This window comes from Limulus polyphemus, unplaced genomic scaffold, assembly GCF_000517525.1.
Source record: "Limulus polyphemus unplaced genomic scaffold, Limulus_polyphemus-2.1.2 Scaffold3977, whole genome shotgun sequence".
NCBI lineage: Eukaryota > Metazoa > Arthropoda > Merostomata > Xiphosura > Limulidae > Limulus > Limulus polyphemus.
Window position 1 is genome coordinate 60,354 of NW_013669587.1, and position 14,200 is coordinate 74,553.

The 14,200-nt window shown below is 34.8% G+C and overlaps 1 protein-coding gene across 2 annotated transcripts in view; it reads right to left on the minus strand.

Moving 5' to 3' along the window:
* Positions 1 to 14,200, minus strand: part of LOC106470388 (fasciclin-2-like) — an 82,523-nt gene that overhangs the window by 46,553 nt on the left and 21,770 nt on the right. For both annotated transcript variants that reach the window (XM_022398988.1, XM_022398989.1), the window contains exon 4: positions 1,122 to 1,378. In XM_022398988.1, coding sequence (XP_022254696.1) covers positions 1,122 to 1,268 — 147 coding nt within the window. In that variant the 5' untranslated portion in view covers positions 1,269 to 1,378. The remainder of the gene's footprint in view (positions 1 to 1,121; positions 1,379 to 14,200) is intronic.

The window sequence follows — 14,200 nt, forward strand, 5'->3', positions numbered from 1 at the left end:
ACAATAGAAATTTGAGATTTTTGAGATGACGAAAAGTATTTTTAATTTTAACACAAAAATTACTTTGCAAACGGACTATTCAAACAAATACTAAATATATTTATGGACAAAGCTTTATTTTATTAAAAGTACTTTACTAAGAAATATGACTTTTTGTATGTGAAAGACTTGTAATATTAACTGAAAGACTGTCAAATTTCGTGAAGAAATAAAGAGAGTTATAAGTATTAAATTTATGTCAACTTTATATGAGTACAGAAGGTCACGTGACTCAGTCCAATTGACCGACCCCGTATTGGAAGAGTTAAAACAAATATATGATTTGAAAGCTAAGTAAATAAAAGTGTTAGATTAACATTATTATTATATTTCATCACGGATACCTTTAACACAGGATATTAAATGGTGATCTTTAATTATGCACTTACAGCATATGACTTACACTGTGACTCTGTTCAGTAAAATTTCTTGGGTAAATTATGTCATATTGTTAAAGTAGGTTATGTTGCAAACAAAAGATGTTGCATATTTCAAATGAATTTACTGTAATTTTTATTTATACTGAACAAAAGTCACAAATTAATCAATCCATACAACCTTTCAAAACTAACTCATTACTTGGAGCTAGTAAAAACATTCCTTACAATCATTTATATCTCACCATAAACTGTCGTTAAGTAACAAACCCATTGAGTGATGTCAGTTGAACGAGTTGGATTTCATTTTGCATCAGCAGTATTAATATATCATGAAAATTAATACTTTAATCATAAAAAGAAAAATCAACAATTTGAACTTAATGTTGATTGGAAGACTGAAAGGTAGTACATTCTTAGTTCTCAAACAACATACATAACTACAAAGCCAGTCATATCAGAAAATAATATTTCAAACTTTCAGCAAGTGTTCAGATCATATACCTAATTTATTAATAAAAGTTCTGTGTAATATTGAGTGAATAACACACAAAAGTACTATATTACACTTTTTAGTGTGACTTTAATATTTCATGAACATAACAAAAACATTTAAAATTGTAAAAAAGCAGTTTTATGAAAAGATGCATGAATCATAAATTCTGTAATATCTGTAATAATGCTAAGAGTTCATAAGTGTCCTACCTTAGAGTATTTTAGTTCAAAAACCAATATTGGTCTTCCGTTGTCTGCAGGTATAACCCAGCGGATTTCAAAATGGTTAGGATATGTGCTAATGTTTCCACCTGGCTGAATAAAAGTAGGGTTTTCTGGTGCTGACTCTTCAGGCATTGTTTTAGATAACCAATTACTCCAGGCTCTCACACCAACTGCATTTTTAGCAGCAAACCGAAAGAGATATGTAGTCCTTGGTTTCAGACTTTCAAGAACATACAATAACCCTGTAAAGCATTGACTGAGCATGAAATATTTTAAACATTAAAAATAATACAAATATACCATTTTCACAAAAAATATTTAAATAAAAACAGATCCCCAAGTATACCTAGTGATATTCCTTCAAATTTATAAATTGGATTCTTACCCATTGACTGTTCCTGCAACCAACAGTCATTACTTAAGAAATACTAAGTATATTAAGTACAATAACATTAAACAGAATATGCTCACCATTTCAGGAAACAATGAAAAACCAACAACAGATAATACTTATGAAAGCCATTCTAAGAAAATCAATTCAACCACAGTACACATCTTGATTCACAACCATTTGTCCGTAATCATTGTCAGTGTCATAGTTTTTTAATATAATTACTGATCAATCATAAAAAACAGCAGAGTAAAATTGCTTTCATATATTATTTCAATGATATTTATCAATGACATGAACTTTTAAACTAAAGCACACGTATTTCACTGTGATATGTTGTAAGTACTCAGGAAGATGGTATATGTTCAAATATAGATGAAACATATAATACTGATATAAAAAAACATTAAAGCATTCATAAAATTATCCAGTGTCTTAACACTATTAGTACAGATACATATACAGGAGTCAAAAATCAATTAGTAATGGCAACTAAATCATGCAGTTATTAATGGTGCTATATATTATGAAACATAATATACGAAAAGTGACAGAGTAATAGTATTTTGTAAGAAGGCACTTTGCTTTACACAAAGCATGAGACCTTGTTTTCATACAAATATACAGTTTATAAATTTATGATTGTGGAATATTATTCCAAGTGTCCCATATTACTTTCCATAGGTGAGCCAAGTTGTTTTGTTGATTTTTCATCAATTTTGTGTAAATTATCAACACAACTAGCTTAGATACAGCCCCAAATTTGTATGGATCTCCAATCATGGTTCACTGTAGATTGACTATGATACCACTCTCCTATCTCTGCCATATAACAACTCACACTGATTGCTGTTGAACAAGTTAAACTTGGATTCATCAGAAAAGAAAATATATTTTCAGTTTTGCTTCATCCACTGTTTTGGATCCTATACCTCCCATTTATACCTTTTAGTCTGGATGCCTATACCTCATCTCAGCAATGGTTTTTGAGCAGATACACACCCATTGAGTCCATTTGCACCAATGTGCATCTTACTATTTTCAAGGTAGCATTCCCACAGTATTTACAATAAGGTCATTGGCAAGATCTACCTCATAAATACTTAAAATCACTTTTAGAGTTTTGGTTTTCTATCTCTGTTACTAACAGTGTCCGTTTAACCTACCACTTCAGTCTTGCATACGGCTCTAAAGGAAAAATATATAATAAACAGTGTATTTCCACAATTCTTTCCACGCACTATCTTTAAACAGTCAAACTTTGATTTCTACATGCTCTTCATGAAATATTTCAGTTCTGGAAGCCATGACTTGAATCACACTACTACTGTACTCTGATGCAGTTCATTTTTATACAATATATGGGGTTGAATTCCCAAAGTATTTGCCTTTTATAACTTTTTAGTCACTTTCCATAACTGTTTCAAAACTTTTTATTTCAGCAACATAACATTGGAAGGCAATCACATAGTACCAAGTTAAAAGAGAATAATTTATGTTTAAATTTTTATAATAATATGCTCTCAACTGGCTGATGGAGATATCTTCAGTCTCAAACAAATATTTTAAAGATGCTTATGGCAAAAACAAATGTGAAGAATGACACAGGAACACAACTAACATATTTTGTTAAACACTACTTGAAAATAGTATTAAAACAAAGCTAAAGAATTTGTTAAACTCAAATAAGTTTTGTATCATTTAATACATAACATTTTATCACAGTATTCACAAGCATTAGAGAAAAACAGTGGATTTGTCAAAATTCCCTAATTATATGATATGATGATGTTTTATTCCTCTCTGCACCATGTAATATAGCTCTTTTGACACATTAATAAGCTAAAAAATATATTATTTCTTATTTTTGTGTGGCACAATGGTTTGAATTTTGCTACTGTAATAATACCTTCCTTTAAGTTTTGACCTAAATTATATTTTGTAGTAACATTTTGCCAAAGTCACTTGTTGCAAGTATGTGCAATAATGAAACACATTTTGTCAATGTTTAAGGTTGGCCATTTAACATTAATTTTTCCCAGCACATCTCATTATCTTTAGGTCTGAATGGCTTTTTTCTAGAAAGCCTTGAGAAAACATTGGTAAAAATATTCTCAATGTTGTATAACACTTTTTATCATAAATCCTTTGATGTCAACTTTAGCCTTCATTGATAAGGCTTCATATTATGCCCATGTTTATATGTTACCTTTTTTAAAATTTTAAAACCCTTTGTTTTGTAAAGAAAACTTCAAGAGAAACAATGTTTTATAATTGCTTCTCCTTCCTTTATGAACTGAATTTACAGAAGTCTGCTTTTAAGATCACAATGGAACACTTCTAGTTCATTAGTTAAACAAGCCCCTTCTGGAATGGTATTATTCTGAAAAGCATATAAATCTGTTATTTTAAAGTTGCTGTTGTAAAAGCTTGTTCTTCATCTCCACAGAGGCTGATGCACAGCTAACTGGAGAAAGAGGATAGCCTACTAGTATATAATCAAGTAGTTATAATTTAAATCTATTTTACTTTGAACCTGAAGACAGCTGAACGATGCATGCTAAAAGGCTTGTTTTCACAGAATAAAATGCAGAGTATATATATTTAAAGTTATTTCTACCATACTAATATTTTCTTACAAACTTCTTGTAAAGAATTAAGTAAAGGATTTATACAAATAAATGATATACTACTAATGACTTGTTGAATCAACTAAATCAGGATATAAAAAAATCTTAATCAATTTCAATATTCTGCCTAAAATAAATATAAGTTTGCTTTTCTTTACATTTGCTCATTTCATAACTATGCAAAAGTTATGTGTATACCAGATGAAAGTCTGTGAGACCTAAATTAAACCATTTGTTGAACAGTAAAATCTAAAATGAATGAAGAATTACCTAAACTAAACTAACAAATTTAAACTTGTCTAGTGTGTATACCAGTACTAATTTTCTAGCTACAGTGGTAACTGTCATTCATGAAAAACATTTCATAACTATGGTTATTCGACAACTTAGAAAATTTAAACTCTCAATTCACTTTAGAGTCAGAAATGAGAAAAAAGGGTTGTGTGATATCAAAAAGTAAACAGACAAAACTAATAAAGGGAATGGATAATCTTAATAATGACATATGTAAATAACTAGATGTTTAAATATGGGTACAGCTCTATAAATACCACAGAATACAAGCAGTCATGACATAAATACAAGAACCTCAGGAATTACCAGTATCATCACAAGGTTGCATAGTTGGTCAATATGAGGGCAGTCAAATTCAGCAAAAAAAAATAACCAGGTTACTTGAAATACTTCTATACATAGTGAGCAGGTAAGAGTATGGAAAATGACCCACATTACAGAGCTACAAGACAGGTGAAAGTGTGTCCCAATATCATCAGAATTTATTGTCATAAGATGGGTTACAATGGCATAGAAGCTAGAAGGAAAGGCACTGCTCACTCTAAACAATAATGTCTGTAAACAGCAGTGGACATCAAGTATGCTATCATGTATTCCTGCCTTTTGAGAACTGTTATTTTTTCCAAGAAATCTGGTGCTTATCCTCCTAGGAACTCTTACTGAACAGTCTACAAGTCACAACAAAATACCAAAATGTTTACATGAAGGCGTGAGCTGTCACTTGGGCAGCTGGTGACATGCAATGGGATCATAAATGCTTCTCAATACATCACAATTATTAATCACAGCCTTATACCTCTATGCCAATGACCAGATTACCAAATAAGGCAGTGTTTTCATGCAAGATGGGACTCCTGATATTCAGCTTAAGTAACAAAACAATGGCTTGAAGGTCAAGAGACTACCACTGTCCTATGGACAGGTCAATCACTTGATAATAATCCTACTGAGCATTCGTTGCCAATCCTTGACTATTCCCTACAAAAGTAATGAATGTACTAGGGATATCCTCATCTACATTCTTCATCAAGAGTGGGATCCAATCCCACAGGTCCACATTTCAAATTGTGTAAATACCATGTGAAACTATTTTTGTCTTAAATACTCAAAGGGCAAATCCACCAAATATTCAAGGTAATCTTGAAACCTCTACTTTATATTTATGTAATAGTTCTGGAGTGGGTGTCTATTTACTTATAGGTAACCCTACATATAAATATATCAATGTAGCAAAAACTGAATGATCAATAATTTTCATCATTTCATATTACAAAACTGATCATCTGATACCATATTTGCATAAAAATCAACTGTGATGATGATGATGAGTGGTTAAAATTATTTTATAAAAATGGTTTTTAAATTTATTTTCATTACTTTAGTAGAGTATTTTATTGAAAATATGGAGTATAATAAGATTAAATATAAAAATCAATTTCATAAAACGACAAGAAACAAAATGGATTAGTGATTCAATCAATTGGAACAAGCAATTCTCTTCACTGTAAGTGAATAATTTGAACTCTTTCATTCAAGTTCTCTCTCTCTCATTAAATTTGGGAAAATGCTGTCCTTCACACATTTTACTTAGCATATACCTTTTCTGCTATTTGTTGTCGAAATTTCTTGATATACTGGACCAAGTAGCTATGTACACATTTTAAAGTCAATAAGACTTTTTGTTCATTGTACTTTTCCGTGGCTACTATTTCTCTCATCCTAGAAGTATTACTTTATATATTTTTATTAACCTTATCTGCATGGGCATCCTTTACTGCACCTGTCATGAGATATTTAGTGACTTACATTCAAAAATTAATTAAACTACTTTTTGTTTATGTTATATCAATCACTATGGCATAAATTCGTAAGTATAAATAGATGTAGTTTCATGTTACAATGTGAAGTAATTCTAGAAAAAAAAAAGATAATTTAGATTTATTTCGATTTTTTTGGTAATTATAAGGTTAGTCAAATTGACCAACCTGGTATAGAGTCAGGGTAGAGAACATAACAGATAAAATATAGTTTTACTAAAAACAAATGTTTGAATTGTACTTAGGAAGTTTTAGAGAATATGCAAATGAAATTTGAGATTTTTGAGATGTAGAGAAGTATTTCTACACTCAGACTAGTCAAAGATAAAAAAAAAGATTGTATATTCACGAACAAATCTTTTTTTTTGGTTTATTAAAAATACTTCACTAAAAATATGATTTTTTGTATGTGAAAGACTTTGTAATGTTTACTGAAAGTCTGCCAAATTTTGTGAAGATATACATATTGTATTAAAAGTTAGCAGTATTAAAACTATAAACGAGTACAAAGTGGTCATGTGGTCAGTCAATTCAAGCAAGCACATGTAGAGATAGTTAAAAAAATACTATGTTCAAAGTATTCTTAGTGATAACTTGCACAACTACTTCAATGGTTACATATACTTTTCCTGTTTTTGTTAATTTATAAATAAATAAATAAATTTAAATAAAATTTAAACTGTAAAAGCTTGAACTCAAGAAGGATAAAAACAAGAATAATGCTCAAAATATATCAATACCTTTTTTTTACAGAAACATTAACTCCATGCACTCTGAGAAAATATCATCAATTCAGTGGTTGTAATTGTTTTTAATAAGCCATTTGATATTTATATCTCTTATTTCACTGTCACATGGACACTCACTCATTAGAAGAAATATTTAGAATACTCATCTTAGTCTCATCTTTACTAACTTTGATAAAGCAAGGACCAAAATAAAAATGAAAGATTATATATAATCATATTCAAGTCACCCATCAACAGCATTGCAAGTAAATAAGCAAATACCAATACTCTGTGGGACTTTATTATCATTGTTTGAATACCAAGGCTCAAGTAAAATTAAATACGGTATAACTGTACTGTGTTAAAATAATATTAATGTTACGAATTAACTAAAGTCAGTGCTTCAAATTTAAAGAGCAACAAAATATTGTATGAAGTTCGAGAAACTTGTCAATCATACTCATACCATATGCGAGTTTTTAAAATAAGAGTTTACATACATGCACTACTAGCTGTGAAAGCTTAACTTGGCTCGTATATCTTTGGAAGTAAGAAGTCTCTGACTTAGACACACAGAAATATTCACAGTTGTAATCTATAACATAGTTAATCTTTTTACTTGTCAGCTTGATGCATGAGATAATGAAAGAGTTACAACAATCCAACTAAACTGGAAATGTGATAATTGTTTGAGCTAAAAATGTAAATTCTTAACTTAAAGATGTGAATGCAAAAACAGTTTCAGACGTCCAATATGTGAAAATTATCAGTTTAGAAAACAACATTAAGTATACAATTAAGACAGAAGGTTAATTAATCCAGCTAAAGTCTTCTCTACACAAAAAACCAGATTTTAAAAATATTTTTGCCAAAGATCTGTCAATACATATATGGAGTCAGAGTGTTGACTGCTTCAAGTCCAGTGATCTTAATGTTCATATTAGAAATACTTTTCTTCATCCAAAAATTTTCAAATTTCATTTGTGTAACATCTAAAAGTTATAACTTTCCTACACAGAAAATGTATTTCCGATAGACACCTTCGCTCATATAATAGCTTTTCTCAATTATTACTACCCTCTATATGTACAAATTTTTTGCTTGCCATTAGCCTTGATATTGCCACCTACTCCCACATATTTAGTGTGGTTCAACTGTGCTGTAGCATGTAAAAAAACCTGCAACAACCCTCCAGCAATAGGAGTGTAACATGCTCTCCTTATGCAGCTAGCTTTCCCTGAATTATAGAGTCTAACCTCACTTTGAGATTAGGCACCAGGAACAAAAATACCAGAAGTAGGGAGAAAGGGTGGAAAGTGTGAGGTAAGTATCTATCAGGAATACATCTTATGTATAGGAATATTACAACTTCTTTTCACATAATAATCAGAATCTGACAGTGAGCTAGTGTAAGGATTGGTGTAACATTAAAATTTGATGGCGAGGAACCCACTTTGGAACTAATAATGGTTGGACGGCTTGAATGGGTAACGAAGAAAAACTTTAATACAAGTTTAACATAACAGCAAATGTACAATGTTTTGTACCTGATGATGACAAAACCTTGTGTCTAAAGAGAGCCCATGGAGTGTGTCATCTTTGTGAAGAGGAAACACATTCGTGGGAGACCACACCACATCTGAACCAGGTATACTCTTAACCCTTTATGAAAAACAGTGTCACTAAACAGGCGGCAAAAAGATACATAAAACAAAAAGCAGAAAGTGCCCCAGAAATAGAAAGGACAGGGCAAATCCGAATAAAGCTGTGTAAACAACTCCATCCTCAAACTATCAGAACTGGGAATGATATATCCAGTCCCTGAAAGAAGGAGGTGCTTGACCAACTGAAGCTAAACTTGCCCAAGGTATAGAGTGGCTAGGGCACATCGAACCACAACTGAGAGATCAACTATAGCCTCAAACCATTGGAACCAGTGTTGATACTTCCAGTGTGTGGAAGGAGGAGGTCCTCAACCAATCGGGAGATCAACTCCATCCTCGAACCATTGAGACCGGGAAAGATATATCCAATCTCTGGAAGGAGGAGGGCCTCATCCAATTAAATCCAGACATTCCCCTAATTTAAAACAATGATGGCACACTGGATTGCAATTGGGAGATCAACTCAATCCTCAGAATTATTGGGACCAGGATTGAATCATCCAGTCCACAGAAAGGTGGAGGTCCTCAACCAATGTTGGAGAGCAATTCTATCCAAAACCAGTGGTACTAGAAATGGTTCATCCATCCCACAGTAGGAATAAGGTCCTCTACCATTCCTCTTCTTGTGAGAACTTATGTTGGTTGGTCCAGCTCTAATCCAAAACCAAACCACCCAGGAACTGACATCGAAGCAGCAGTAGATTGGGGGTTCCAAACCAGATGAGTGAACTGCCATTATTGGCAGATTATCTCCAGTCCATAACCAGGCAGTTATGGGAAAAGATAATGTGGGTCACAGTAAGAGGATGGTTGGTTCTACACCATCTACACCAGCAGAACACCACCACTCTACTCTCAAACTAGTGGAACAGAACACACTCAGGAGGAAGCCTCAATGTTCCCCCACCCCAGTGGCAAGAAGAGGAGAGGATGCACTGGAGAGTCCAGAGGAATGCAGCACCAGAAACAGTTCAATGGGTGACCTCAAACCTTATTTTAAAAAGCAGATTAATCTTGATTTCGTCAATCTATGGACTGGGAAAGATGGGCAATAATCCTCTTCTGATTTACTCATGCTAGTCCATGAGTGTACTGTCCAGGGCAAACATACTTACAATGCAAAAAAACTGCAAGGAAGAACCAAGGAGCAGTCTTGTGAAATATCCAATCTCAATGGTCTGAATTATATAAATTAAAAGCCTATAGAGAGTAGATTTGAGAATAAGTATACCTGCACAGAAAATGCTCACCACTGAGTGGGACGCAACACAAAAAATAACAAGAACCTTGAAAGAGAAACATATATAAACAAAGGTCACTTAACTACTCATAGTTGTACTGTATTATGTAAGACAGCAACAAGAGGTAGGCAAAATCCTCTTGAGGAGGAAATGGCTAAATGATGGAGATAGTGTACCACAAAGCCACATGCTGGCCTGGATGATCTCCTATCACAAGATGACAAAAACAAGCAGCCAGAGACATGGTGAGATGATGGATTTGGTGAGAGGAAACATGGAAAAGGCGACTGTCATGGACGGACAAGGAAGAAAATGTAAAACTAATTATTTGGCAAATCCAACCTGTAAGGATAATCAGGGAACGGTCTCTGGAAATGGAAGGAAAGGATACCAGTGGATAGAGAGTCAGTAATGGGAACCACAGAAGGAAGCCGTGCACACCACATAACAAAGTACAAGCTGGACACAGGAGGCAATCTAGATCAGAACATAAATACAAGTGTGAAATGGAGGGTAGGGAAATGGGAGTACAGGCAAAAATTACATTCATAAGCAGCAGAAGTCTTGGTCAGGAAGGCTCTATTCAGGAAAAGGAGAACATAGGTGCTGCATTATAGCATTGAACACATCTGACTGATGACAAAGGAGAAGGAAATACGTTATTAGGGGAAGGTGGTACAGGGAACAAGATGCCAAAGGTTCAAAAGGGGGAAGGGACATAGAATGTAGTAGAACATTAAGATTCCAATTTGGAAAGGGAGAGGGTTGGGGAGGAAAAAAGGATCTGGAAGGATCAAAATAAAAGCAATATGACCAGAGAGGAGAAATTATGGTGAAACTCAGAAAAATGAAAAGTAGAGGATCAGGCACCCTGATAGCCTGCAATGGTTGACACAGAGAAACCCCTGTAAAACAATCAAAAGAAAAAGTCTGAAATATAGGGGCAAGAAGAGTTAGAAGGGATGAGGCCACAATGTAGCAACCAACTGTGAAAAATGCCATTTACGCTGATACACAGATAAAGAGGAAGAATGGACAGAAGAGGAAATAAGAGATGCTACCTGACTAGAAAGACTGGTCCTTCTGGCATGGGACTGGACAAAAGCCACACACTATCAGAAACATTCGACACAGAGTGGAATAATGATGGACAATACATGGGGAAGAAAATGGATGGAAGGATAAATATTCACGTTCTTCCAGTCTTGGTTAAATGCATCCACTGCTAAAGCTGAAGGATGTGGAATAGGAGACCAAAAAAGAGGAAGTTTTGTATTCTGATGGATGGCAAATGTGTCCAACTGGGGCACAGCCAACTGAAAGCAGAGCCACTGCAAGACCTGTGGATCGAAGGACAGGACCACTCTGTGGGGAGAACCCTGTTGGAAAGAGATAACCAATGTGCAACCAGACTGAGTGCACCCAGAATATATCAAGCTTACAGGCGAACCTGTTGGCCATGTGCCGAATACAGAAGGTTCATTGTTTGAAAACATAGGGCCAAAGAACAAGTGCTTCCCTGCCAGGTGATGTAAAAGGCCACAGTTGGATTGTTGAAATGAGTCATGACTGGCTTGTCCAAGAGAAGAGAAAGGAAATGATCCAGAACCAAACAAACTGCCAAAAGTTCTAGAAGACTAGAATTGACTTCACACCACTGCATCCAAGTACACACCCCAGTCTGCCAGAGATGCATCTGCAAAAAGGTGTAAATCTGGTCTGGGTGGTGGAAGAAGAACTCCAGCTGTGGTGATGTCTCTGTCCAGCCACCAGGCAGTTTCTTTGCAGGGAGGAAGGGATGGAAATAGCAAAATTCAGGGGATCTCAGGTGAGGTTCCATTAATTATGTACAACCCACTAAAGAAATCTCATGTGGGCCAGACCCAGGGGAACAAGGGCTTCCAAGTCTCCAAAAGTGATAGAACCTCTCATGTGGGTAGAGTAGGAAAAGATGGTGCCTTTTTAATTACTAGCTCCATAGACTGAAAATGAACTGGATATGCTTGGGCCCAACTGAGGTAGTAGTTGGAAAAGACCCCAAGACGAACAAGATACTAAGTCAAGGTCAGTACAGAATTCTCTACCTTGACCAAACAACCAGCATTAGCGATTTCTTGTAGAAGAAAATTAGTGTGGCAGGAGGCTACTGCAAATAATGGAGCTAAAAGAAGTCATTCGTCCATGTAATGATGTAACTGAAGCTCTTGGGAATGGATCCATCTCGCAAAAGCTTTGGCCAATTGACAAAAAACATATGGACAGAGGAAAGGCCAAATGGATAGGTCAGAACTGATAGACCCAATCTCAATGAATAAATAGAAGAAACCAATAAGATGCTGGGAATATGGAGTTAAGCATCTAAAGCATCAAACTTTGTCATCCAAAAGCCTGGAGTAAATGTTCATTGAAGTGACAAAAACAACTCCATGGTGAAACAAGTAATGTCTAAAAATCAGTTCAGACTAAAAAGATCGATGATAGCTTGCCAGTCCCTCCTACTATTTGTGGACAACAGATAACTGAGAATAAAACCTATGATTGAGATAAGAGGAGGATTCTATAGCACCTTTGAAAAGGTCCTGAATTGCCTCTGATAGTTGCTAGCAGGATATGGAATCCCCTGGAAAGGGAAGGGAACAAGAAAAGAAAATAAGGGAGGAGTAGTGTGAAAACGAAGGGAGAGTCTGTTTGATAAGACTTGCAGCACCCAAGGATCTGTGTTGAAAGTCCTTCAAACGTGGACAAAATTGTACAGCCTGGTCCCCATAGGTCCTGTACCTACCATACAGTCACCAATACCATGTACAGTGGATGGGTCAGCAGCAAAAAATGTGATGACATGACTCAAAAACTTGGGTAGAAGGAACTAGTAAGGGGACAGGAAACAGAAACAGGGTAAGATTGGGACAGACAAGTAGCAAGGGAGGATAAAAAAGAATAGAGATGGGCTGATTCTACATGAGACTCCAATAACTCAGAGACACCCTCAAAATTGTATTGACACAAAAAGAGCTGTGCATAAATCACTTAAAAATGAGGAGGGCAAATGCACCCGTGTTAGAAGGGCATCTTTATCCAACAATTCCTAACAACACAGGAGCCAAGTGGGAAGGGACAGAGCTCAGAAAACAAACCTGCTAATATGAACAACAAAAGGGAACAGCCATCCCCCCAAACTTCTCAGGAGAATGATGGATAGAAAGTTAATGTAGGAGAGGGAGGTTAAAGATAAATGAAGGAAGTAATACTGAGCATGTGAAAAAAAAAGAACTGAAGTATTCAGATCTGAACTCCCAAACTGGGATTAAAGAATCCAAAAAAGGATTTGAATCCCAATGATAGGCCAAAGCATGAGTGTCAGAAGTGTGGGAGAGGGGAGGCATGTTAATCCCCAAACAAAATTGCTCTTCAAAACACTCAGCAAGAATATGGGTAACATCCAAGGGAAGAAACTGAAAGTATTCAGGAGAAAGAGATGGTTCATACGACACAGGGGATAAGACAAAATGTAACAACTTGTGTAACCAAGTTCAGAAAATCTGATGAAGGTCTAGGGCATCAATTGCATCTGCATTAGATTACACAGCAAAAGAAGGAGGAGGGAAAAGGCTGTTTAAGTCTTCATCCTCCCATCCAGCATCCATAGGGTCAGGGAGAACTGGTTGAGGGTCAGGAGAATCCCCAGTCTGCATGAATGATCCAGTTCATGGTGAATGAGTGCTGAAACTTCCTCTGATGATAACATTGCACCTGTAGTCATAGCTACAGGTGGTTGATCTATGGTAGTAGTAGCAGTTAAAAAAAGGCATATCAATAAACTGCAAATTCATAACTGAATTTAAAATGGGTAAATAACCCAAGATGAAAAGTCTTGGAAAAAAAAAATCCACAAAATAAATTCAACTCGTACAGAACTGCATTTAGACTACCAAAGTTGAAAAATAAATAATAAAAATCTAAATTTAAAACTATGAACAAATTTAAGCAAAATTTGAAAACTGAAAGCATGGTCAGCAATAAGTCTAAACAAGCTGTGTGAGGAGAGTTTGTTGCACTCCTATTGGTGGAGAGTTTTTGAATGGTTATTTATATGTTACAATGCAGCTGAACCATGTTAAACATGAAGAGGTAGATGGGGATATCAAGGCTGGTAGCAAGCAAAAAATGTGAGCATATAGAGGGCAGTAACAATCAAGAAAAGCTATTATGTGAGGGTGGTGAGGTATTGTACTGGAACCTCCAAAATAAATATAAAATGTTTTTTTTTTCAGTAAAACATTATTTTATGTTATTTTTTCT